Here is a 26,992-nt window from a genome sequence, read left to right on the forward strand (position 1 = left end):
CGCGGCTGACCTGCGACCTCGCGGCTCGCCCTTCCCTGAGGCCGGCTTTTCTCCCCGCCCCCTCCTCCCTTTCCCCCCCACCCTCCGGCGAGCTTGCAAGGGCTCTAGCGGCCGCGGGGCGTGCCGCCGGGCGCAGCTCCTTCCAGAGCGACTGCAGACCTCCCGGCGGGCGCCTTCCCTTAGCCTCTCCTCCCCGCGGCGGGGCCCGGCGGGAGGGTAGCCGCGACCCCGTCCGGGAGACACTACCCATCGGTGAGTGGGCCGGGCGCGAACACCGCGGGGCGGGGAAGCGGGCGGGCGCCGGCGGCGGCGCGGGGCGGGGCGGCGGGAGGAGCGGGAAGGGGGTGGGGCGTCGGGGCTTCGCTTCCTCCCTCAGCGCCATTTTGTGGCAGCGAGACCCGCAAATAAAGGGGAGCGCCGGGGCTGCGGCGCGGAGGAGGAGCGCGGGAGCCGGCGGCGGCGGCGCGATCGGGCGGCCTGGGCGGCGAGAGGACAGCGCGGGGTCGGCCTATGTGACTGGGCGGGCGCTGGCGCGGCCTCCGTGCGGAGAGGTAGGTGCGGGTCGCCGCCGGCCGCAGCGGCGGCGAGGACCTCCGGGTCCCCAGGCGGCTGAGGTGCGGCCGCCCGGCCCCGGAAGGGACCAGCTGAGCGCAGGAGGCGACCTCGGGGTTCCCGGGCCCCTCGGCCTCCTGTTAGCCCCGCCGTCTGCCCGCTAACAGGGACGACACTTCCGCCGTCTCGAGGCCATTTTACCTCGGTTCTCAGGGAGCCGGGGGCGAGGTGGGCTCCCGCGGGGCTGGCGACGCCGGGAGGCCGCCCCCTCGGAGCGCGCGTCCCATCCCGTCCCGTCCCCGCCTCGGCTTCGCGGGCTCCCCCCCACCTCCCTCGGCAGGATCGTGAGGACTGGCGGCACCGACGAGCTGAAGGGAGGAAAGCCGCGTCCGTGGAGCACATTTTACATCGCGCAGTAGCTTCTTACTGCAGCTGCGTTGTCTTGTAGACTTCCATTTTTAAATGAGTGCATGCCTTCTGACTAAAAAAAAATACTGAATTCGAGGTTTTCGTGAAATTTTAAAATCTCGCCTTGGATCCCTGTAAACCGTATTTCTCTAGTCAGTGCGGAACACGTAGTGGAGAAATGTCCACGTTTGTTTCGATGAAGTCAGGTTGGATATTTGATCCCAAAGGAATAGGTTAAAATCCGTAATAACCGTGTTCATAAGGGAAGAAGTGATCCTTTTGCCGAGATTAGAGAAAGGTAGAAAAATATTTCCACGAGCATGTTATGGCCCTGAGTTCATCTAGTTTTCTGTTTCAGAATTTAGTTCCATCACTGAGGAGGATAAATGGAAGTCACAGGTCTGTCACCACAAATTCTACCGTTTTTTGTTTTTTTTTTAATTGAAGTGTTGATATACACTGTTGTGTTAGTTTCAGGTGTATAGCAGAGTGACTACAATGTTTTACTTAAAAATTTTGACCATTAAAGTTTTGTATAACAGATAAACATGTTGTAGCCATTTAAAACCCCGTTTTAAAAAAAAAAACTATTGTGAAAATCTTTTCAGGATGCCTAAATGTTACGTATTTACATATGTCATTTAGTATCGTCTGATTAGGCAAGTTGGGGAAAGAAAGTGCGGCTTGTGATAAAGATGAGGTTACATTTCAGTGGTTTGTTTCGCTGTATTCCTACAATTCTTTCAGATCTTATATTATCTTAAGCAGTTAGCTATAGCTAAGTGATCAGTATTTTCACTTCCCAGTAGCAGAGCTTAGGCAAACTACCTAAATTTCTAAGTCCCAACCGACAAAAGTAATGATAATCAAGTGTATCCCAGGCACAGCTATTTTTTTTTACTTAACTCATCTAATTTTTAGAACTTCACCTGTTTGAATTTTGAGTATTTGTCAGAAATGAGTTGGTGTAATACAGAAAATTCATAGCCTTATGGCCTGAAGATGAGAGTTGTAATAATTGTTTGTCCAGTCCATTACAGCACTCAGAGTCTCTTCCGTTCATCATTAGTATGTATATATGTAATACATAGTTCCCTGAAATATTGTTTATTTTAGAGGTCTTGATCATTTTCATACAATAGAACATTATCTTGCCCTTGAAAAAAATTTTTCCTAAAAATTTTCTGTTGGATCCTTCAGCAAAACAAGACCTAGACAGTATTTGGTTTTATTTTTGTTTTTATTGATTATCTCCCACTATTCTGCCTCTAAAAGTCCTGTCTGACTCTTCTGCCACCCGGTGGGCTGTAACCCACCAGGCTCCTCTGTCCATGGAGTTTCCCAAGCAAGAATACTGGAGTGGTTTGCCATTACCTTCTCCAGGGGATCTTCCTGACCCAGGGGTTGAACCCATGTTTCCAGCGTTGCAGGTAGATGAGCCACCTGGGGCTTAAATATATTCTAGTGCTAAGCTTACTAGAACAAAACTTTTCAGCATTCCTCTAACAGTGTATCCCATTAGATATAAAGGTGGTGCATCAGGCTAGAACTCAGTGCTATAAAGAAACATTCTAAACTCGAAAATGTAGTTGGTGGAATTTGATTTTTACTAAGTGCACGTTAAAATTCTCTTATGCTAATATTAGTATTTTATTTGAAATATATTTGTAAAGCATCTTTATGGTACTTAATGCGTTGAGATTTGTAGCACTTTGTGAGGCAGGCAAAATTGGCATCCTCTTTGCTGATTTAGAGACTGCAATCTAAAGAAAATGACTTGCTCAGTATCACGTGACTGATTATTACGAAGTTAAGAAAAGCTGGTCTTCCAATTGCTAGCTAGTACCCTTTCTACTATTGTGCCTAGGTTAGTACAGTGTCAGATTATTAGTTTCTTGCATTTAGTTATGATTAGTTTCAGCAAGGTACTGGTTTGTTACTGAAGTTGTGTCATCTGGTACGTGCTAAGTCGCTTCAGGTGTGTCTTTTTGCGACCCTATGAACTGCAGCCTGCCAGGCTCCTCTGTCCTTGGGATTCTCCAGGCAAGAATACTGGAGTGGGTTGCCATGCCCTCCTCCCGGGGATCTTCCCAACCCAGGGATGGAACTTGTGTCTCTTATGTCTGCCTGCATTGGCAGGCGGGTTCTTTACCACTAGCGCCACCTTGGAAGCCCACACCATCTGGTACTACTTTGTTGAGTGAAGTGACAGTTGCTCAGTTGTGTCCAACTCTTTGCAATCTCATGGACTGTATAGTCCATGGAATTCTCCAGGCCAGAATACTGGAGTGGGTAGCGTTTCCCTTCTCCAGGGGATCTCCCCAACCCACAGATTGAACTCAGGTATCCCACGTTGCAGGTGGATTCTTTACCAGCTGAGCTACAAGGGAAGCCCAAGACTACTGGAGTGGGTATCCTCTCTCTTCTCCAGTGGATCTTCCTGACACAGGATTTCATGACTTAGGATCATAATGCTAAGAGCCTGGGAAGCCCTGGGATATGAGATGCTAGGCACCTAGCCAACCAGAACTGAACTTAACCATCATAATGTTGTTTCTCAGTGTAAAGGCATCAAGAGTAGAAGGTACTTTTGACATTCTAAACTTGAGCTATATTATCTGTGTTATCCACATGGATAACAAACCTTTACATAAAACTTGAAACCATGTTTTAGTCAGTCTTTTTTAACTTGCTGAGGGCAGCTAAATTGGTCAGTTTTTAATTTTTTTCTGTTCTGCTTTTCTGCGTTCTCCAGTTTGCAAAGCTTGATCATTATTGAGGATGGAGGAATGGAAGAATTACCTGTCCTCATTGGTACCAACTTTTGAGAAGCACTAAATTTGGGATCCTAACCTCCGAGTTTTTAAATTAATAGCTGTTTTAATCTGAGCGGATTAGCTAGTGATTCATAGCTTTAGGTATATATTCATTTTTTTTCCCTTCAAGATTCAACCCCAAATGATATTTCCAGTCATTCTATTTTTCTGATAGATTGTTCTGAGAACCTGGCATATCCATTGTCTTTAAGAATCTAGCATTAACTTTAGGTAGTTATTGTTCTTGCCACTTGTGCTGAAAAAAATTGCCTTGGGGAGTAATAAGTTTTATAGCACGTGTAACGTGAAAGTTAGAATTGAGAATCATGTTCTGTTTTGATTGAATGTTGATTCTTTTAAATTTTAAGTTTGTTTCTAATTTACCTTTTGTCACATTGTCCATATAACTATTGTGGTATATCATGGAATCTCAAGCCAAGATTGACTTTTCATCAGCTAAAGATAAGGGAGCAATTTCTTACTAAATGCTAATGCTTTGATTTCCCAAGTCATATATTCCATAACCTGTGAAATGATCTGTGATTGAGAGTCAACATACAAAACACAAACATACGTACAAAACCTGTATTTATTCCTGACTTACATAACAAATTTAGACATTTATTTTTATAAAGAAAGTCTAGATATCCTTTAAACAATGTGTAATTAAATTCTACCAAGTGTCAAACTTTTAAAAAAGAACATAAGCTAGTGTTAGAAGTGTAAATTACTGTTTAGAATTCTAAAAATTGGAGGCCATCAAGTAAGGGCTGCAGTGGGGCTTAGAAACAGGAGCATGTTAATGATCTTATCCTTGCCAATTTTCTCCTTCTTAGAATCTTTAAGAAGGAGTGATGGAGTCTTTTTTTGTGGTGGCTTTTTTCTCTCCAGTGGGAAGAAGGAAACTAACAAAATGCTTGTTTTCTGTCAGTTACTATACTAAAGACCAATGTATGTCTTCGAAAATAGCACAGTAATTCTGAGCTTTGGCAGCGGTAATCCTTTTTGAGATGGGGAAAGTGAGGCCCAGAGGTTCTGCTGGTTTTTGTTTTCAAAGTTTGCACCCTCTTCAAGAAAAGTGGAGTTACTAGAACTTTCTTCATGTGTTTACCAGCCCTTTAAATATCCATTAAAAGACAGATTAGCTTGCTGCTGCTGCTAAGTCGCGTCAGTCGTGTCCGACTCTGTGCGACCCCATAGACGGCAGCCAACCAGGCTCCCCAGTCCATGGGATTTTCCAGGCAAGAGTACTGGAGTGGGTTGCCATTGCCTTCTCCCAGATTAGCTTATTTGTTGCTAATTAAGCTCATGGTTTTAAGAATGAACAAATAAACTGCTGGAAGAGCCGGGCCGGCCCCGCTGCGGAGGCCGTGGCTTGTATTGGGAGGGTGGCGGGGAGGGACGGGGGAGAAAAAAAAAAAAAAAAATGAACAAATAAACCTGGGGGAAGTATCAGATTGTACAAGCATATACTAGTTTTTTAAACTGTAATTTATATTGAATATCATCCATGAAACTTTGTTTTATAACCAAAATTCTGAGTAGCTAGGGTGCCTAGTAACCAGATAGGTAAACTACCTCTCCATAGTGGTAAATTTAGCTGTTTTCAAGCTATCAATCATAGAACTCACAGTATGTGTTATATTGAGTTTATTCTCAAAATTTCACAGTATGGTCATCTTATTTGGAGGGGAAAATTAGTTGTCTTATTTAGTTCACTCTTACAGTTTAAATAGTAAATGAAGCTGATTCATTTGTTCATATTTTCATTTACCATATATTTGAGTGCACACTATGTATTGAGACATCAGCAGTGAATGAAATAGTTCTTTCATGGAGCTTATTCTATCCCTGGGGTAGACAGATAAGTATACAAAATGTCAGCTTGTGATAAGAGTTGAGAAGAAAAATAAAGCCTGATATGAGGGGTAGCAAGCGATTGGTATGCACAATTTTTGGTTTTTGTCTTTACTTTTATTGGAGTATAGTTGATTTACAATGCTGTGTTAGTTTCTGCTGTACAGCAAAAAGGATCAGTTATACATGTGCCACTTTTTTAAAATACTTTTCCCGTGTAGGTTATTGCAGAGTATTGAGTTGAGTTCCCTTTCTTATATGGTAGGTTCTTACCTGTTACCTGTTTTATGTATAGTAATGTGTATATTACTATATATACAGAATAGGGACATATAAGTACACATTTATATACTGTTGTTGTGTTGTTCAGTCCCTAAGTCATGTCCAACTCTTTGCGACTCCATGAACTGCAGCATGCCAGGCTTCCCTGTCCTTCACTGTCTCCCTGAGTGTGTTCAAATTCATGTCCATTGAGTCTGTGATGCCATCCAACCATCTCATCCTCTTTTACTCCCTTCTCCTCTTGCCCTCAATCTTTCCCAGCATCAGGGTCATTTCCAGTGAGGCAGCTTTTCCCATCAGGTGGCCAAAGTATTGGAGCTTCAGCATCAGTCCTTCCTGTGAATATTCAGGGTTAATTTCTTTTAGGATTGACTGGTTTATCTCCTTGCTGTCCAAGGGACTCTCAAGAGTTTTCTCCAGCGCCGCAGTTCGAAAGCATCAATTCATCGGTGCTCAACCTTCAGTTCAGTCCAGTCACTCAGTCGTATTTCTTTTCGACCCCATGGACTACAGTACACCAGGCTTCCCTGTCCATCACCAACTCCCGGGGCTTACTCAAACTCATGTCCATCAAGTTGGTGATGCCATCCAACCATCTCATCCTCTTTCATCCCCTTCTCCTCCCATCTTCGGTCTTTCCCAGCATCAGGGTCTTTTCCAGTGGGTCAGTTCTTTGCATCAGGTGGCCAGAGTATTGGAGATTCAGCTTCAGCATCAGTCCTTCCAATGAATATTCAGGACTGATGTCCTTTAGGATGGACTGGTTTGATCTCCTTTCAGTCCAAGGGACTCTCAAGAGTCTTTTCCAACACCACAGTTCAGAAGTATCAATTCTTCGGCGCTCAGCTTTCTTTATGTTCCAACTCTCAGATCCGTACATGACTACTGGAAAAACCATAGCTTTGACTGTATACTAGTAAAGTTCAAATGGCACAGTTTTTCTTGAATTTTTAAATTAAATGTGTTATTGATATTTACCTACTGTTTAGCTCTGGACAAATGGGGAGTTCCAAGGGAATGTTAAACTTGACATGTGGATTCAAAGAGGTTGCAGTCTAGTGGAATGAATGCACATTAAAACCATGCTAAAATAGAGGTAGTCAGGCCTCTGGTGTTAAACACAGTGAGGGTTTATTTCCCACATGATTGGATTTACTAGAATCATGTTAGGATAGTCACTAAGCAGCTATCTATAACTTTCAACAGAGACTATAAACGGGGTGATAAGGGGCCTAAAGTAGGCAGGGGCCAGTTTAAAGAGAAAGAATACTGATTTTTAAAAAGTAGAAACACAGCCATGTCTTCATAGATCTTAGTTGGTCACAGAGACTTGATCAGTTACATCAGTTCAGAAGCAAATGATACATACTCAGGTTTTTATTCATTACATCCAATGACAAGATCATCAAAGAGGGAAGAATTAAACCAGTTAATTGATGGCATAATTAATAGTTTTTTTTTCTCTGAAATGTACTGATTTCTTCAACTCAGTGTACTTAATCTTAAAAGCAGGGTTTAATGACAGTATGATTAAAATATTTGACGTTTGAGTTGGGATTGTATGTAATATAAAAAGTGGTAGTAAAGATCATCTCCTTTTGAGGAATCTCAAATAGTTACTAAAAGTCAAGTAGCTTTTAAAACTTAGTTTTATACTCTAGATTCTTTGGTTATTTTTTATTGAGGTACTGATGTGACATATTGTTGACATACATTATTTTTGGGTGTACCACATAATGACTTGATATTTATATACATTGCAAGAGAAGCACTCATAAATCTAGTTACCATCCATCACCGTGCATAGTTACAAAATTTTTTCTTGTGATGAAGCCTTTCAGGTTGACTCTTTTAGCAGCTTTCAAATATATAATATCGTGTTACTAACTATAGTCACTGTGCTGTACATCACATCTCCATAACTTGCTTACTTCTCTTTGGTTAACTTTGTAATAGTTACAGAGTTTGTAATAAGTATGGGTAAGTAAAATAAACTAAAAAGAAAGCTTAAGATATAAGGGGACATTTATGACTTTGCTACTAGAAGGGATATTTAGGAATAACAAAGAAGCTAATTTTGAGATACAAATTATTCTGTGACATGAAGTTAAATAATGTCAGTAATATAGGAATATTTTTATTAAGGTGTAAATACCTTCATTCCTGCATTGTATAGTGGTGAATTATCATGACAGTGATCAACTTGACCTTACTGTAACAATATTAAATTTGTAAAAGGCAAGGCTTAGCAACTGGTATTACCCTTCTGTATCCTTTAAACAAGATGCCTGGGGTACTGCCTGAGGCCAGTGTCTGACTTCAGCACAGATCTGTCCTTTCTGCTGCAGGATTTGTCTTTCACAGGGCAGTTGTAAGAATGCATTGAAAAATTGCATTTCTTCCAGTCCTTTGTGGCAACATTGCAAAGAATGATCGACTTTTTTATGAGAGAATTCTTTAAGAAAAAATAAAAACCTAATGACAATAATAATGTAAGATGTTAACAAAGGAGAACCTGGGTGCACAGTATACTGGAACCCTGTAATACCTTTGTAACTTTTCTGTAAATCTAAAACTCATCTAAAAGGTGTGTTTTAATTAAAATAACCTAATGATTTGGTCATAACTAAGTTCAGTAATAAATTCTTTTGTAAAAGCCAGTATATTTTGTTTCCACCTTAACTGGAAGAAAATCAGTTGACATTCTTCTCTTTACTCCTTTTTCTAGGATTCAAGATGACCAACGAAGAACCTCTTCCCAAAAAGGTTTGCTTTCTCATCAGTTTTTAAGCACTTTATTTGAATAATAGAGTTGAAAGGACTGTCCATATTGTTTGCTTGTTTTCCCCCTTGCTTTCTGTCAGTTATATAGCATTGTGGGTATATGTGTGAGACATTGTATCTACATGTAATGTAGATTAAGAACATTTTCAGCCTTTGGAAAACTTGTAGCATCCCCATGATCTACCTGTAATATTTATCATGTGACTGTTTCCAGCTATGTAGCTACAAATAATGTCAAAATAGGAAAGTATTTTACAAGATCCTCTAAGTTACTTATTTTCTTTTTCTTCCTAACTTAAATCCCTTTGGTTTTAATGCAAAACCACTTTTATATTTTTCAAAAAAAAAAAAAAAACCAGCTCAATTCTACCTTTTCCGCTGAAGTTTTATTTTTTAGTCTCACTTTGCTTGTTTTATTTTCCTTTGTTAATTCAGTTTAGGCACTGTGACACACACACAAAAGAGGTTACAAAGGAATAACACTTTATAGGAGGAATTTATAATGCAGTTGGGAAAGCAAGAATATGCTTACTAACCAGTGAGTATTTAAGTGAACCATTTATTGGATAGTAAATGTTACAGAAATTTTTATCCTAGAAAGTCAAGTGCTTTAATAATCTGAGAGTTACTGGGTGCTTTCAGTTAGGCTTAGTAATATATTCTGCTGCTACAGTGATTTTCCCTCTTTTGTTTCTGATAGTAACACTTACATTGTGGCAAATGCTACAATTTGAACCGTTTTTATGAAGAAAAATGTTTTAATAAGGGAAATTAAAAAGAATTTTATATTAGGATAGGTTCTTCAGCTTTATAGTCTTTTGCCTAGAGAAAACAATATTTCTCAATTTACAAAGCAGTTTCATCTTATTAAAATATTCTCATTTTTAAAAACTTTGTTTTGAAATAATTATTAATTCATAGTAAGCAGCAGAGAAATGTACAGGGAGGTTTTGTGTACTCTTCACCCAGCCTCTTTCATTGTTAACATCCTGTGTAACAGTATCAAAACCAGCAGCTTGAACCACTGGTACAGTCCACATGCTCAGATTTCACCAGTTACGTGTACATTCTGTGTGTGTGTAGTTCTGTGCAATTTTATCACCTGTAACTTAATGTAAATACCACTGCAACGAAAATAATTACCTGAACCATTACCACAAGCCTCTCTTATGCCACTCCTTTCTTTATAGCCACATCCATCCCCTCCTACTCTATTCTTAACTCCTGGCAACCACTAATCATTTCTTCATTTATGTAATTATGCTACTTCACAAATGTTGTATACGTGAAATTATGCTGTATTAAGTATCCTTTTAGTTTTTTCACACAGCATAATTTCCTTGAGCTTTCTCTAATTTGTATATGCCAGCAGTCTGTTTCTTTTTATTGCTGAATAGTACTTCATGGTATCATAGTTTACAATTCACCTGTTGAAGGACATTTGGGTGGTTTCCAGTTTTGGACTATTACAAATAAAGCTGCTCTTAACATTTTTATACAAGTTTCTGTGTGAAAATAAATTTTCATTTCTTTGGAATATGTGCTTAAGAGTGCAAATGTTGGGTTGTATGGAACATCCATTTTTAGTTTTAAAAGAAACCATCAAATTACCTCCAGAGCAGCTGTATCATTTTACATTCTCAGCAGCAACGTATGAACGCTGTCTCTCTGCATCTTCACTCAATATTTGGTATTGCCACTAATTTTTTATTTACTTGTTTTAAAACTTCAGAAAGAGCACTTAGTTTATATCTTAATTCTCTTCATAGGTTCGACTTAGTGAAACAGACTTCAAAGTTATGGCACGAGATGAATTAATTCTAAGGTAAAATATTCTTTTATCAAAAATATAAAAATCTTTCTATAGAACATTATGTTGTGATTTTATACTGTAGTGTTTATACCAGATACTGTTTTGTTTTTAATGTTAACACATCTTCAAATCATTTAATACACTTTTTTCTATGGCCTGTTTCTTCGTTGTATAAACATTGGGGAAAGCATAACACTTTAAAGAGCTAAAGCACTAGTTTGGGTAACTTCTAGACTGACAGGTAACCTGAATTTTTTTTCTTGTAGAGGACACATATTCAGAACTCGTAACTGGAGAAGCATTTGTACTTCATGTATATAACTTGGTATGGGGAAAGACCCTGCTCTAAGGAAGCTTTCAGTTTAACAAATGAATAGACTTGTTTTGATGTTGGTTTGTTTTTTTCCCTTTTCCATGTAACATGTGGAAAAGTTGTAGACTTCAAGGATTTTCTTCTAATGAAAGAAATACATTATTTACTAATGAAGCGAAGTTAATCTGTCTTGTGACTGTGACTTTAGTCACCATTATATCTTTCATTTTCTTATCTGCAAATTTAAAGCGTTGGATTAAATTACTTTTAAAGATGACATCCAGCTCCGAATTTCTGTGGTTGTCTTATAAATGTCTTACTAAAGCAGACTGTCAAGTACAGCATTATATTACTCATTTTTTAAACGTAAGAAATCAGAAAATGGGATCATGCATGTTTTGTGTTTTATAACTTAAATGTATTCTTTCTTCATTTTATCACTGTCAAGTTTTTTCTGAAATAACTTTTAGATAAAAATAAAATTAATGCTTTTCAGGGCAGCCTGCAAGTTTATTGAACTTTTTCCTCTAGAAATTTCAGGGAATTTTTACTTGCTGAACTGAGTAAATTTAACAGGTTGGAAGTGGGGGGAGAGTAAAGATGATTTGGGCTCAGTGGTGAAAAACCTGCCTGCCAGTGCAGGAGGTACAGGTTCAATCCCCAGGTCGACAACATCCCCTGGAGGAGGAAATGACAACCTACTGTGGTAATTTTTGCTGGGAAATCCCATGGACAGAGGAGCCTGGCAGCCTGCAGTCTGTGGGGTTGCAGAGAGTCAGACACAGCTTAGTGACTAAGCACACACACATGCAAAATAGGGAGACGCAGGTGACACGCTCCGTTGTTTGTTAAGAGTCTGGTACCCTCGTTCTACTTAGCTCCTCTATTGTGGACATGCTCTTTATCTTTCTTTGACATCATCTCATGCATAGGATAGTTTTCCTATCGCATACCTTTATATTCCTGCACATAAAATTTAAATACTTAGTATTTTAAATTACTCTTGCTGTTTTTTGCTGATGTAGATGCTCGTGATACACTATTCATGTGTTGATGTTCTCTTTCTGTCTCTGGTATGGTTATGACTTTCAAGTAGGTTTTTTCCTATCTTCTTGATAAGGATGTTTGCAGTTGAGCTTTTGTATTTGTCTTCTAAAATCTTACTTTAACCTCCATAAAACATCTTTATTCATCCTGAAACATTGAATGAACTCCTCCTTGTGACCTTTGTTGTAGAGGCCATAAAAATAAGCATGCCCTTGGCTTTGTTTTTATATAGAGTAGATTAGCTTGATATTATGGAATATTTTTGTTTATTATGTTACAATGTTTATAAATCTCATAACTTCTCAAAGGTTTTAAAAATTATAAAAATATTTTCTAAAATCTAAATTTTGATTAGGTGTAACTGAATAGCAGCTTGAAAACATACTTCTTCAGTAAGCAAGGAAGCAGACAGCTTACTGTCTGGAGCAGTTGCTTAAACATTAGACTGGGGAAAGTTTGTTATCTGCAATAGTTGCCTAGAGCAACTAGTGTGTGTGTGTGCACGTGCACGCGCGCTCAGTCGTATCTGACCCCATAGACTAGTCTGCCAGGCTCCTCTGTCCATGGGATTATCCTGGCAAGAATACTGGATGGGTTGCCATTTCCTTCTCCAGAAGATCTTCAGATCTTCCTGACCCAGGGATTGAACTTGCAACTCCTGCATTTGCAGGTGGATTCTTTACCACTGAGCCACCTGGGAAGCCCTGAGAGGTTTTTTTTTTTTTAATGGCTGCACTGGGTCTTCGTTGCTTCATGCAGACTTTCTCTAGTTGAGGAGAGCGGGGGCTACTCTCCAGTTTTGTGCACAGGCTTCTCATTGTGGTGTCTTCTTTCACGTGGAGCACAGGCTCTAGGTGCGTGCAGCACGCGGGTTCTGGAGCACGAGCTCAGTAGTTGCGGCCCATGGGCTTAGTTGCTCCGAGGTGGTGGGATCTTCATGGATCAGGGATCAAACTCGTGTCACCTGCATTGGTAGACAGATTCTTACCCACTGTGCCACCAAGGAAGTCGTAAAGTCTATATATTGAGGGTAGAGGAATGTAATGAAGAAAGATCCAGATAGCATATGACATTTATGCAAAACAGTATGTTCTGTTTTTTATACTGTACAAAAAAGGACAGACCCCCTTTTTTATTACTTTGAGAGAAATGTCATGCTACTTTCACATAAGAGCCGAGATCATCTTCAGTCCCTTAAAATTAGGCACATTTTTAAAATGCCTTTTGTTTGAGGTGGACAGCATATCTGAAAAGTGGCGGTAAGTTTTTCACTCTCCTTTTATAATCCAGGCATCATGCTGAACATCAGTGATACACACTGTCCTGTATGGTGTGTAATCTGACTCATGGGAACACCTCTTGTTATATTCTCAGGAGAGAACACTTTTCTCTGTATTTCCATTTATCTAATGCCTATAAGTTCAAGAAGGAATAATTTTAAAGTGACTAATTTATTATGGTTTATTATGGGTTAAACTAGATTTATAATTATCTTAAAATAGAAGTGTGTGCATGCGCACTCATTCATGTCTGACTCTTTGCAGCCCCGTTGACTAGTCTGCCAGGCTTCTCTGTCCGTGAGATTTTCCGGGCACAAAACTGAAGTGGGTTGCCATTTCCCACGGCAAGGGATCTTCCTGACCCAGGGATTGAACTGGAGTCTTGTGTGTCTCCTACATTGACAGGCAGATTCTTTACACTGGTGCCACCTGGGAAGCCCCTGTTAAAATGGGAGAGACATTAAAATCTACACAGTGGAATTCTTAGTATTTAAAGTTAATGGATGTGATTTTCTAGTATATTTAGTAAAAGCAGTTTAAACATAACTAATGTGGCTTTAAATTTTTGTATTAGGTGGAAACAGTATGAAGCATATGTGCAAGCTTTGGAGGGCAAGTACACAGATCTCAACTGTAAGTTTGAGTTTTAGCTTCCTAAGGACTATGTGAATATTTCCTTTTAGATTGTTGTTATAAGCACAGGATAGTTGGTTTTACTAAGTAATTTTTATTCAAGGATTGTATTAAGGACCTATGTCCAGACACTGTGTTTGGTGCTAGGAAGTAGAAAGATGAAGGAGACATGATCTCTCTTCTTGAAGAGTTCACAGTCATTGGAGAAGACTGACATACAGTAATCTTAACAATAGAATGATTTCAAACTGAACTACAAGGTTCTGAGAGTGCACAGATAGGGAAATTCACAACTACTTGAAACTTTCCTTGATGTAGCCCTTCCACAGAAAAATTTGAAGTGAAGCATGGGTTATTACTCTAGAAGGGGAAATGTAGAAGCAACCGGTGTTAAATTTATAATAGCTTAAATTGTAACAATAGGATATAGCTGTGTATTTATGGATTTTTCAAAAATCTACTGAAAATAATAAAGTTAATAATATTAGACCATATTAGTCTTTGTCACTTTTCACTGAGTTTTAGAGTAACATGTTATTTGCGAGTGTAAAAACCAGTACAGTTTTCCAAGTTCAGAAAGATTAACATTTTAAAATCTCAATTATTGTATAATTATGGTATAATCCATAGAAGTTGTGAATAGTGTTGTTTAATGGCTGAGTCATGTCTGATTCTTTTGCGACCCCATGGACTGTAGCCCTCCAGGCTCCTCTTGTCAGTGGGATTTCCCAGGCAAGAATACTGGAGTCGGTTGCCATTTCTTACTTTAGGAGATCTTCCCAACCCAGGGATTGAACCCAGATCTGCCTTGGCAGGTGGAATCTTTACCAGTGAGCCACCAGGGAAACCCCTGTGAAAGCTTAAAGTAATAATTAGCTGTGCAGTTATGGGCATGTTTATATTGATTAGATTAAACAGTACTAATCAGGACTTTGTGAATACTTTGTAGTATAAACAAATGCAAATAATGGAATTTCCTGTCTTTTTGGGGAACAGATTAGACTATAACAGCATAATTCCTTATAACATAATTCCTTATAACAGCATAATTCCAGCAAATCTAGCATTAAGTGGTTGTGGACCAGTTTAACACCACTAACTCTTGAAAAAGCACTCATGATCGGGAATGAAATTTGTTGTCATAAAAGTTCAGTTTAGGATAGAAACTAAAGACTTGAATTTTTTTACCATGGCTTTTGTTTATTATCCTTGACAAAAGGAGTCAGAACTTTTCATTTGGTTAATGCAGTTTGATCTTGAAATTATGTTTCATGATGTTTTGGGATTTTTTTCCTTTTAATCATCAGCTAATGATGTAACTGGCTTAAGGGAATCTGAAGAAAAACTAAAGCAACAGCAGCAAGAATCTGCACGCAGGGAAAACATTCTTGTAATGCGACTAGCAACCAAGGAGCAAGAGATGCAAGAGTGTACTGTAAGTATTTCAAATGTTTTAAGCCTTTATGAGGGTTTGGGTTTTGGTTCACATTATTTCGTGTGTTAACTCACATTGTTAATTTTATATAATTAATACTAATTATACATGCATATTTTGTTAAGGTAGATATGTTTTGAGCTTCAATGTGCTAAATGTAAAATTCTAATAGATAACTTCTCATCATTGGATTTAAAGTAATTTTTTGTGGCCAAGAAGTCAGAAGTTTAAGTTATTCTCTGAAATCTCCATAATTTATGAGAATTAGTATATTGGTTCAGATAGCTTTAAGTGACATGATACCTGAGAGTATAAGCACCATTGACCCATTTTACTTGGCAGGCTTTCTCATTAATTTCTCCTTTGCTGTCTTTATCTCTTTCTACAGAAAACTAAGTATCAATTTCTACTGTGTTTTCTTTTAATTGTTAACACCTTTCATTTGTACTGTTTGCCATGTCTGCATATATCTGAAATCTAGTGACGTATTTGATCCTTTAACCCTGGTTGAATTTAGACTCAGTTTTGTCTTCAACAGCCTTAGCCCTTGTTTTAGTGTTTGTATATGTAAGTTACATAAGATGGAGACAGCTCTATCCCTGTTGTTTTTTATTACTTTTTTTTTTTTTTTTCATTTTCGGGCCATGCCACGCAGCTTGTGGAATCAAACTTCCCTGATAGCTCAGTTGGTAAAGAATCTGCCTGCAGTGCAGAAGTCCCCAGTTTGACTCCTGGGTTGGGAAGATCCACTGGAGAAGGGATAGGCTACCCACTCCAGTATTCTTGGGCTTGCCTTGTGGCTCAGCTAGTAAAGAATCCACCTGCAATGTGGGAGACCTGGGTTCCATCCCTGGGTTGGGAAAGCCCCCTGGAGAAGGGAAAGGCTACCCACTCCAGTATTCTGGCCTGAAGAATTCCATGGACTGTATAGTCCATGGGGTCACAGAGTCGGACACAACTGAGCGACTTTCACTTTCAACCAGGAACTGAACCTAGGCCCCTGCTGTGAAAATGTTGAGTCCTAACCTCTGTGCCACAAAGGAATTCCCTGTTGTTTCTAATCTTAAAAGCTGCAGTTTTCTTGAATTTTTTGTGTACTCTCCATTTGATAGGTAAGTTATTAAAATGTAATGCATAAGGCAGTATTCTGGTCATTGGAGGTTAATAATCTATGGGGTACACTTCTATTTCTTTTCCTTCTCTCACCAATAAAATGTTCTTTAAGACTTAATCACAGTCTTGATTCTTGCTGTGTAGACATTGTCCACATTTGCACAAGTCTTCAGTCCCTCTTTCTTCACTTTTTCAAAATGACTTCTTTACCTATTACTTTGCAAAAGAAAAGAGTAGCCTCTTTTATTGTCTCTATCTTCTCAGCGCTCCTTTTGTTTCTACCAGTTACTTTCCATCCTCACTGCCACTACATTTTTTCTGTAAGGTCATTGTATTAAGAAAATTCTCTTTCTCATCACTCTTATGTCTTCACTTTCCCCAACTTTGGCTTTTGGCGTTCCCTCTTTTGGCTTTTTTTTTTTAACTTGGGTACTTGGTTCAAAGAAGTCTTAACAACATTCTCAGTATAAGGGCTTTTGTTTTCTGTAACACCCCTCCAGTTTTTTTCCTCTTGGGATTTTCATATCTAATGGCATGAGTAGTACTACTAAAGTGCCGAGTGCCAAAACCAGTTAATTCTTTCTTTTTGTGATATTTAGGATTCTAGGTTCAACCCTTTACTCACTAATAGTTTTAGGTTTCCCTGTTGACACGGCACTGTGCGAGATGCTAGTACATTCAAAGGATGGATCTTACCTTCCAAATGCTGGCACCTGGTAGGTAGTGTGAGTGGATCGTGTTGATGATAGTGTCTCACAAAACCAGTGCGTCTTGATTTCTGTCTCTTAAGTCCTCCCTACTCTTGACATCCTAGTCCAGGCACTTCTTAATCGCTTACCTGGACAGTATGTGCTGTTGACTCACCTCAGCGATTCTACAGCCATCCCATATACACTGGCGGTTGTGATCATTTTATTCCTAATCTAAGCCTTTGGTGCTGCCTCTTCACCCTTCTGTCATCTCAACCTAGATTTAAGATTTTTTTCCAAGTAGAACCTAACTTCCTAGCCACATTTTTTGTTGTTGTTTTTTTTTTACAGCTCTTCTCTGCATATCCCAGCTGAAGCACTTAACTGATCTTTCAGTTAGAACACAGTGAGGTTTTGCAGAAGGGGCAGCAGGAGCAAAAATCAGAAGGAAATGGCAAGCTTATAGTAGCAGATGAGGGCAGTTCATTTTGTAAACTTTTAAAATTCCTTAAGCTAAAAGAAAGAAAATTAGTTCTGTTTGCTTGGTGAAGTAGTAATTAAGTGTAGCCTAATCCTCTTAGTATATTTGTATCTTTTACTAAATTTATGTTAGACATTAATAGCTGTTTAGGAAATGTTATTTTTAATCCTGTTTAAGGTTTAGAATGGAATGGGATCTTGAACCTGATCTACTTTGGGTGTGAAGAAAGTGATGCATTTAATGCTAATAAACTGTATTTCATATTTTAAAACTGTGCTAACAGTACAACCAGAGTTGAAATTGAAGGTTTCATATATAAGTAGAGGGATTTGGTATAGTGGGAAAAGCCTTAGACTGTGAGTCAGGAAGCTTGAGAATAAGAATTCTAGTTCCAGTACTGGTATTGAACAAACTGTGTCCTTGAACAATTGGCTTCTTTAATCTCTCAAAACTAAGCAGTTTGGACCAGGTCAGTCACCTTCCAGCTTTACAATGCTGTGATTCAAATCTGCTTGGAGGGGAAAAAAGTGAATATATGCTTAATTTTGGGTTAAGATGCTATTTATAAAGGTGTAATGCCAGCTCATGTAAATATGTAAGTACTGTGTATTTTTAAATTTAGAAATGCAAATATGTTTTAAATTGTAATCTTGTACCTGGTGTAATGTTAGGGAACAGTTTTCCAAAAGCACAGATTTGTATGAGTAAATCACTATACTCTTAAATAATTAATATGTTAAACTTTGCCTTTTTTTTTCCCCCAGTGGGCATCAGCATTTTAAATAAATACAACAGTGGGGTTTTTTTTTTTTTTTTTGGTACTGTTTTGATTGCCAACATGTAGTCTCCTTACATTTAAGGTTTCCAAATATGGAATGCAGTCAAATGGCCTTTTTTCCTACGTAGATAACCTTAAATAGTTTTGTGAGTGTTCTTTTTTGTGGGTTTTTTTGTTTTGTTTTGGAGGGTTTTTTTTTTTTGCTGCAAGACTTGTGGTATCTTACTTCCCTGACCAGGTATTGAAATCAAGCCCTGGCAGTGAGAGCAACAGAGTCCTAACCACTAGATTGCCAGGGAATTCCTAAATAGTTGTTCTTAATTTGTACTTTTTTTAAGAGGATTTTAAGATAGAAGGGAGAGGGGCTTAGTAAGCAAGTTGGTAAACCAGTGAACAGAAGGGGATTTTATCTCATCTTCTTAGGTATGTTTCCTTTGATTTGGTAGTAATGGGGTTTTTTTTGCTTTGCACAGACTCAGATCCAGTACCTCAAGCAAGTCCAGCAGCCTAGCGTTGCCCAACTGAGATCAACAATGGTGGACCCAGCGATCAACTTGTTATTCCTAAAAATGAAAAGTGAACTGGAACAGACTAAAGACAAACTGGAACAAGCCCAAAATGAACTGAGTGCCTGGAAGTTTACGCCTGATAGGTAAACAAATCATACTCCCCAGTCAAGACTTCCCTGACAGTCCCACTGCGAGAAAGCTGTGGTGGGACAGCCACGTACTCGTTTCCACACCAAGACTCAGACTTTTTGAGCCAAAAAGCCACATTCTTATACTATCCAGCTTGTAAAGGTTAATGTAAAACTTACCAGATGAACCTTGTGTTTCAGCTTTTTTCTCTTCCCCCTCCCCTTGCTTCAGAGGCCTGATGGCGTCGGACTATTCCGAAGAAGTGGCCACCTCCGAAAAATTCCCCTTCTAGAACATGTAGACACTTGAGAAATGTTTCTGTTTGAAGAAAATAGAGGGAGAAACAGAAGTCTTAAGTCTGTGGCACACTGTGTCTTCAGACAGTTTGGAGGAATGAAAACCTAGAGATTTAAAACCATGAATTGAACATGTAAAATTCCAGTAAATGTAAAGATGGAATATGCATCGCTCTTAACCTTGAGCATAGTGACTTAGAGACACTGTATATCAGTTTTGCCAATAAGACTGTGGACTTCGTGATTGTTGTTGAACTTCTGGGTCACACTCAAATGAGGTGGATTTTGCCTTTAAAGGGTTTATTTGCTAAGAACCAACTTAATAGTCATGAGTGAATCAAATAATAGATGTCAGTACAAGTAGTTCATCTATTTAACCATTTCCTTTGGGGCTCTATATTACTTGATTGAGCCTTAAATCAATGTGGTTTTACTCAATGATTTGTTCTTTGAATGGTTGCTAATACTGTAGATAATCTTACTGAGGACTGTACAAACATGAAGGTGTGGTGTCAAACTTCAGGTTTTAAACTGTTTTGAAGCGTTATAAACATTCATTTCACAACTAGATTGTATAAGGATATTGGCTGTGATGAGACTCACTGCGTTATTTTTTTCAGTAGTGAAATTTATTAAATCCCCGTTCCATTCAACAGGCACATGTTGAAAGAGCATTGTCGTTGGTGTTAATGGGGGAATGTGTTCCTTCATTGTATTTGGGCCTTTTGTATTGCACTCTTGATATTAAATTAAATGTGCCTTGAAATAGTTGTTTTTTTTTTTTTTTTAAGTTCAAGGATTACTATGATGATTTTGTTGTACTTTTAACATTTTGATTGGGGGGCGCTGTGGAGAGCAGATTGATTTCGAAAAAATTGTTGCTGTGCTCTTCAAAGTGAAGGAAAAGGCTCTGTGTCTCATTTTTTAAAGACCTACTTTTTTCCAGCTGGTATCATAAAAAAAAACAAAGAGACTTGACACTTATTGCTTTTTGACACCTTGTCCCAGGATATTGCAGTAGAAATTAATGTGGGACAGCTTTACAGGGTGCCTGCCAGAAGATTGGGGACAGAATATATTGGAACTGTGGGCTGGCCTAAGTGAGACATTTTGTGAATTGAAAAAAAAGTATAGTGATCATTTCTAGCAAATTCATTTGCTCATTTAGACAAATGAGGCATTATTTTCTTCATGCTTCCATCCAATCCTGGAGGTGAATTTTTTCGTCAGATCATTCTATAAGTCACCAATTCGAATTTTCACTTGGTGATAATGGAGTCTAAGATGAGTGGAAGATAAAATGTTCCAGATTGTCCCAACGGTTAAGTGCAGTTTTAACAAGGGTGACTTAAGTTCTCTCTTAATCATTCCAATCAATTGTAAGTATCTCGTATGTCTGTACTTGAGGGAACTGATTGTGGGGCAGAGGGTGGGTTGAAGAAGTGGTTTGTGTGCCTTCACAGCAAGAAATCCCGCTCCTAAGATTCTCACTGTTTGTGGGGGTTGGAGGGTAAGTAACCACATCTGTTTGAAATTAGCTTATTGTACCCGGATTAAGGCTTTTGTATATATTTTATGCCATTAAAGATCACAGTAGAAATGGCCTACGTATTTTCATTAGGTCAAGAGATAATTCATAAAAGGTATTATGTACTCAAATTTAGCCAAGCGTTTTTCTTTGCCACTTAAGTAACAGTCACGTTGAGGTGGGTTTTTTTCTTCTTATTGTTAAAAAACGTTTAATTAATAAGATAACACATGCTCATGTATAAGATTGAAACAGCGTAAAGAAAAGTAGAGGTGTAAAATAAGTTTTACTCCTGGGTGAAATTCCCCTTCCCCTTTCTTTTCCCCAGGAATAGAGACCATTTTTAAATTTCTTGGGTATCAAGATAATTTGTATGCATATACAATAATTATATGTGTATTGGTTTTAAACAAATGCGGACATGCATATGTTCATATAGATGATTTGTAGCATCACTTTCCCCAGGCCCACTTTATCCTTGGGCTTTTTTTCCATTTTTTTAGTATATTTAGGTTACTTACCATTGTTAATGGTTGTATAATATTTTCATTTTATTAATTTATTTTAACCACCTATAAATGGAATTTTGTAAAAAGTAAACTATAAGCTAGAGTTCATTGGGTGGTATAACTACATCATTAATTTGAAACAAATAGTGCTCAATCAATACTGTCTGGAATAATTCAGATAGAATGGGTTGTGTGGGTTTTGTTTTTCACTTTTTCATTGTTTAAATTTTGTGAGAGAATGATCCCCTGAATTAAGTTGTCCACTTTAGTTAAAATATTTCATACATGTGACAGTGTGTATATTTTAGAATAGTTACAAGGAGATGTTGCAGAATTTTGACAGTTTTCAGTTTGCATTTATAAACAGTTAGTTTTTTATGTGTACACCTTCAGAATACCCTCATCCCTTCCCCTTGATAACAAAGCAGTGTACAGTGTCTGTTCCTTCTCTTAAATTATTTTTTACTTTGTTCTTTGTGAGTTATTTGATTTTTAGCAACGGGTTAGAATATTTTTTAATTAAAAAAAAAAATTACTCCAGAGCCAAGTTTCTTAAAATTGGATTCTTACCGTTTTTTGTGATACAATGAACACAACACACATTTTACACGACATAGTAAAGTGGCGTAAAATTACAGAATGTTTAAAGAAAAGATTCAATGAAGATTTGTTTTAATCATTTTAGAAGTGATAGGATTATTTTAGAATAGGCATTAAAAGGCATGACTTCATAAATGAAATATTTTTGCATTAGAATTTGGTACTTTTTATGAGGTTTAAGTCAGGTCACAAATTGCTCTATTGATTTCACAATTGTTTGTTTAAAAAATTGATATAAAAGATTTCTCAGGTTAGTTGGTAAACACTGATGTTTTCACAAGAAAACAGAGTTGGGGGAGCATAGGCAGTGAAGTGGAAGGAAGGCCACTGTCTCTGATGATGGTGCCTGTTTCTTAATTCCTCGTTTGGTTTCTAAACTCTTATTCAGTCGAGGCTAAAGTCTGAGGATGCTAATAGGAAATGGGAAATCTGGAGCTGTAATAGCAACAAACATATCAGCTAATAAAGTTGCCATGTAGTGAAGGAACCCTTCCCACATGCTAACTCGTTTTCATGTGAGGCTCCTTTGTTGCAATAGTAACCCAGGTTTGGGGGCCTCCCTAGTGGCTCAGTGGTAAAGAATCCCCTGCCAATGCAAGAGATGTGGATTCGATCCCTGGGTGGGGAAGATCCCCTGAAGAAGGAAATGGCAACCCACTCCAGCTTTCTTGCCTGGAAAATCCCATGGACAGAGGAGCCTGGTGGGCTACAGTCCATGGGGTCACAAAAGAGTCAGATACAGCTTAGTGACTAAACACCACCACCACCAGCCACCAGGTTTTACTTCAGATTTGTGTAAGGAAAATGTATCACAAACTTGCACTTGAATCACATTGGGTTAAAACATGTGCTATTGATAAAAGAAAACTTGCATCACAAACCCCAATAAGTGTTTCAGTAAAACTTGACTGCTTTTCTTTGAGTCAGCATTAACAATAGAAATGATCACTTTTTTAAAGAGTTCTGATTTAAGCATACAATTGTGATGTTACCTTTGAGACTTGGAAAGGGACAATTTGATAGTCTTATGATAAAGTTCAGAATGATCTTACTGATTAAAAAATTTTTTTGCTGACACTGTTCTTTTAATGGGCTTTGATTTGCCCGATATATTACTTCACAATGCATCTCCTCCTTATTAGTTATAGAAGATGAACCTTGATTTTTGCAATTGCTGTATGTATGCATGTAGAAAGTATGGCAGTCCTAATTTGGTAGATATTCACATATTTGCATTATTTATGCTAAGTAACCCCAATCTTATTTTTGTGTCCTGTGGATAATCTTTTCAACATGAATAAAATCTTTACTGTATATCAGTATTTCAAAAACTTATATCCCAGTTTAAGACAGCTCAAAAATATATATATATATCGTATAAATGAGAGATTGATAAATAGAAATAGTCTTGAGGCTTTTTAAAAACAATTACTGAACAGGCCTCACTTAATGCAATAAACGTTCTTGTGGGAACTGCCTGTTAAGAGGCATCCTGATAAACACTGGTCTAGCAAGAATTTACTCTCATTTGTGTATTTATAGGTACTGATTTTATATATTAGGTGGAAGTTTACATTTGTGGTTGATGTTGCATTAACCCTTTCAAGAACTTTTCTGTTCCATAAAGCTAAGTACCTTAGAATTTTATTGATACATTTGAAATGTGTGTCAAATAACTGGTCTATTTCTATTTCAAATTATAATTTGGGATAAAAGATTTCAGAATCAATTATAATAGAAACAGAAAGTAGCCACTTAGGTACTTTTTCTTTAGGTTTTATCTTTGCTGCTGTATTGGCAGAATACTGAAATGTACAAGATGGATGTGTCCAGAAAAGAAGATGGTAATTGTAGGCAGGCGTCTGCTGTGACATAGAGTTATCTTCTGTATGTGTTATATCTGTTGCTGTAATAATTTCAAACAAAGAAGGTTGTCAAGAATTTGTCTTCATTTTGTGATGAATGGCTCTTTCCTTTGCAGCCAAACAGGCAAAAAGTTAATGGCGAAGTGTCGAATGCTTATCCAGGAGAATCAAGAGCTTGGAAGGCAGCTGTCCCAGGGACGTATTGCACAACTTGAAGCAGAGTTGGCTTTACAGAAGAAATATAGTGAGGAGCTTAAAAGCAGTCAGGATGGTAAGGGGTTTTTTGAAAAGTTTGGTTAACTTTGCACTGGCTTTAAAACTGCCAGGCATGAGTATTATAGATTAGAGTCTGTATATGCTAATCTCTACCAGTGGTTCTATGAAATTATAAGTCAAATATTTCCTTCCAGTTGAGTCAACAAACAAAGCCATGTAATTTAGTGGTGGTTCCCCCTCCCCCCCAGTTGTTTGTTGTGCAAATTTCATAAGTTTTTATTTTTTAGGGGTGGGGTTTGGAAAGACAGAAGAGCTTTTGTATTAATAAGGCATTATGTAGCTATATAAATTTATATTCAGTGCTTAAAAGGGATAATATCTTCACTTAGCCGATTTCTGTAAGTGTAGAAATATTTGGCCATGTCCAGGGATCTAAAAATATATAATTGATTGTGGAAGAATTCCTTAGTGGCCCAGTGGTCTGGACTCAGTGCTTTTAGCGCCTGGGCCAGGTTCCATCCCTGGTCAATAACTTCAAGTTCCTGCAAGCTGCGAGGCATGGCCAAAAATAAGAAATAAATAGATTCTGTTTAGTGAATAAGATGTAATATTTATTTGCCCAAAGAAATGGAACTTATCAGCCACCATACTGGTCTAGTACAGCTGCATGCATGCTCTTTCTCTTTTGAGAGGAAAATTAGGAAGAAAAACAGCCGATCTCTCTAAATATTAAATTAATTGCAACTTTGCAGTTAATTGCAAAAGAAGGTCAGTAGTCAATATCTTTAAAACTGCCTTTTCAAAGTGATGGTTCTTAGCTCTTACTATTTGTAAATATAGTAAATAGGAGTTTTTATATAGTAATGAAGGAACTCCCCCACCCTAAGACCTTTTTAGAACTTTATAGACATCTGTATTTTTATCAGTTTCAAGAGTTATTTTTTTTTGAATTTTGTTCTTGAATGTGGAATAATCCTTGCTGACAGCATAGGCTTCTTTGGAGTGTTGGAATCAAGGGCTTCCCCAGGGACTACACCTGCTGTGGAGCTGAACATTGGCTAGGAGGGTGAGGAGTAAGGGGCCAGGCTTGTGGGCCCATAGGCAAACAAACATGGAACAGATTTTGTGGGCTGTAACCAGTTTTATGTGGCCAGATAGTTTGGATCATTGTAAACTTGGTTGCTTGTATATATTCAGGCTTTTGCTTTCTCTCACAAATAAACTTGTTCTTGAATGGCTATTTTAAAAATCCAAGCAAAATTTTAAAATATTCTTTTGTGATTTTAGAATTGTATTTGTTTACTTAAACATTTATTGACTGCCTAGCTTTGTGCAGGCACTAAGAAGTATTTTTAAATATATTGTAAGAGATATTAAAGTAGGTTTGACTCTCCTTTGCACAGAACTGAATGACTTCATCATTCAACTTGACGAAGAAGTAGAGGGTATGCAGAGTACCATTCTAGTTCTTCAGCAACAACTGAAGGAGACGCGCCAGCAGTTGGCTCAGTACCAACAGCAGCAGTCTCAAGCCCCAGGCCCGAGTACCAGCAGGACTACATCTTCTGAGCCTGTAGGACAGGCAGAGGCCACAGGTAAAGACTGCAGTCGTCTGGCCAACGGACCAAGTAATGGCAGTTCCTCCCGGCAGAGGACGTCTGGGTCTGGATTTCACAGGGAGGGGGACACAGCCGAAGATGACTTTCCTTCTTCTCCAGGGAATGGGAATAAGGCCTCCAGCAGCTCGGAGGAGAGAACTGGCAGAGGAGGTAGTAGTTACGTAAACCAACTCAGTGCGGGGTATGAAAGTGTAGACTCTCCCACGGGCAGTGAAAACTCTCTCACACACCACTCAAATGACACAGACTCCAATCATGACCCGCAAGAGGAGAAAACTGTGAGTGGGAAAGGTAACCGAACTGCGGGTTCCCGCCACGTTCAGAATGGTTTGGACTCAAGTGTAAATGTACAGGGTTCAGTTTTGTAAAAAAAAAAAAATTTCCAGCAAATTTTTATACAGTGTCATTTAATTTGGAAGAGGATACTGTCCAGTTAATTAATGCATACTTTTGTCACAATTTGCCTTTTTTGTGGGTGGTTTTCTTTTTTTTTTTTTTTCCTTTTTTCTTTGCTTCAATACCTCTGCCGCTTTGGAAATTGTAACAGTTAATTACTTTGAATGTTGCTAAAAGGACATTTTGTGTAGGGTCAGGTTATTTTTATATGAGTTAATGTGAAGTTGTAAATGGAACTCTTTCCTTAAAGTATAACACAGTGATGTCTGTGTGAGTCTGTGTCTACCCTAGAACCTGTGCTGTGTGAGGGCATTCTTACTCATGCTGTTACTATGCTTATGCACCATTCAGACTTGTCCGAGTAGATGTGGGTTTATGACTGCCAAGTTTGCCCAGTACAGTAGTTTTATCACTAAAAGTTGGACTTGTTGAAGGAGTCCTATAGTAGTTTCAGTGTTAGATACAGTTTTTCCCACCATACATCTGTGCATTTTCTCTTTAGGTGATTGAATGTTTAAGAAATTTGTGTGCATAGTTACTCAGTTTTTATGAATTGTCGTATCCTGTTAATGCATATTGCTCTGTGACTCCAGTATATCTACCTGTACTGACCAAACTTAAATAAAGATTTTTATTGTAACTCCTTACATTAGTTGGTTTTTTTGTGTGTGTTTAGCATTTGTCATTTCTTTTCATTGAATAGCTGAATGTCTACTCATTTTTCCACATACCACAAAAGTGGAACTTAAGTCCATGCATAAATTTAATTGTGAACTTAATTAAAAAAAAATTTATCCCTTATTTTGGGAAATGGAAGTGGAAGACTACACTTTGTTTTTTTCCTGACTTGTACAGATAATTGTTAAAATATTTGAAAATTCAGAAAAGTGTAAAGAAGGAAATAGTGACCTAAGTATTTGTTAGGTTTTAATTGAAAAAGTAGGTTTTGTGAAATGATTTCAGGTAATTAGGTATTGTGTAGTCAATGGTGTTTTAAAATATTGTCCACTTATACGGATTTGTACTGATAACATCTGCTAATAT

At 38.2% G+C, this 26,992-nt stretch overlaps 1 protein-coding gene across 6 annotated transcripts; it reads left to right on the top strand.

The window, feature by feature from the left end:
* Positions 1–27: 27 nt before the first annotated feature.
* WTAP (WT1 associated protein) lies at positions 28–26,595 on the top strand. 6 transcript variants are annotated; one of them, XM_081530188.1, is made up of 8 exons: positions 28–252; positions 8,644–8,681; positions 10,469–10,524; positions 13,727–13,785; positions 15,093–15,220; positions 18,755–18,933; positions 23,834–23,988; positions 25,337–26,595. In XM_081530188.1, exons 2-8 carry the CDS (start codon positions 8,652–8,654, stop codon positions 25,918–25,920), a joined length of 1,191 nt encoding a protein of 396 aa, XP_081386314.1. In that variant the 5' UTR covers positions 28–252; positions 8,644–8,651; the 3' UTR covers positions 25,921–26,595. The 6 variants fall into 6 exon arrangements, with proteins under 6 accessions (XP_081386314.1, XP_081386318.1, XP_081386317.1 ...); XM_081530187.1 differs by lacking the exon at positions 28–252 and adding an exon at positions 378–551; XM_081530192.1 differs by lacking the exon at positions 8,644–8,681 and having other exon boundaries at positions 28–256; positions 10,432–10,524.
* The last annotated feature ends 397 nt before the right edge of the window (positions 26,596–26,992 follow it).

This window comes from Giraffa tippelskirchi, chromosome 9, assembly GCF_054371585.1.
Source record: "Giraffa tippelskirchi isolate mGirTip1 chromosome 9, T2T-mGirTip1v1.2.pri, whole genome shotgun sequence".
NCBI lineage: Eukaryota > Metazoa > Chordata > Mammalia > Artiodactyla > Giraffidae > Giraffa > Giraffa tippelskirchi.

What these genes read in the sequence shown, in the direction of transcription:
- WTAP (XM_081530188.1), top strand. Translation starts at nt 8,652, where the DNA reads ATGACCAACGAAGAACCTCTTCCCAAAAAG. An exon ending in AAGAACCTCTTCCCAAAAAG is followed by an intron (nt 8,682 to 10,468) that starts GTTTGCTTTCTC and finishes TTCTCTTCATAG; the next exon opens with GTTCGACTTAGTGAAACAGA. An exon ending in GCTTAAAAGCAGTCAGGATG is followed by an intron (nt 23,989 to 25,336) that starts GTAAGGGGTTTT and finishes TCCTTTGCACAG; the next exon opens with AACTGAATGACTTCATCATT.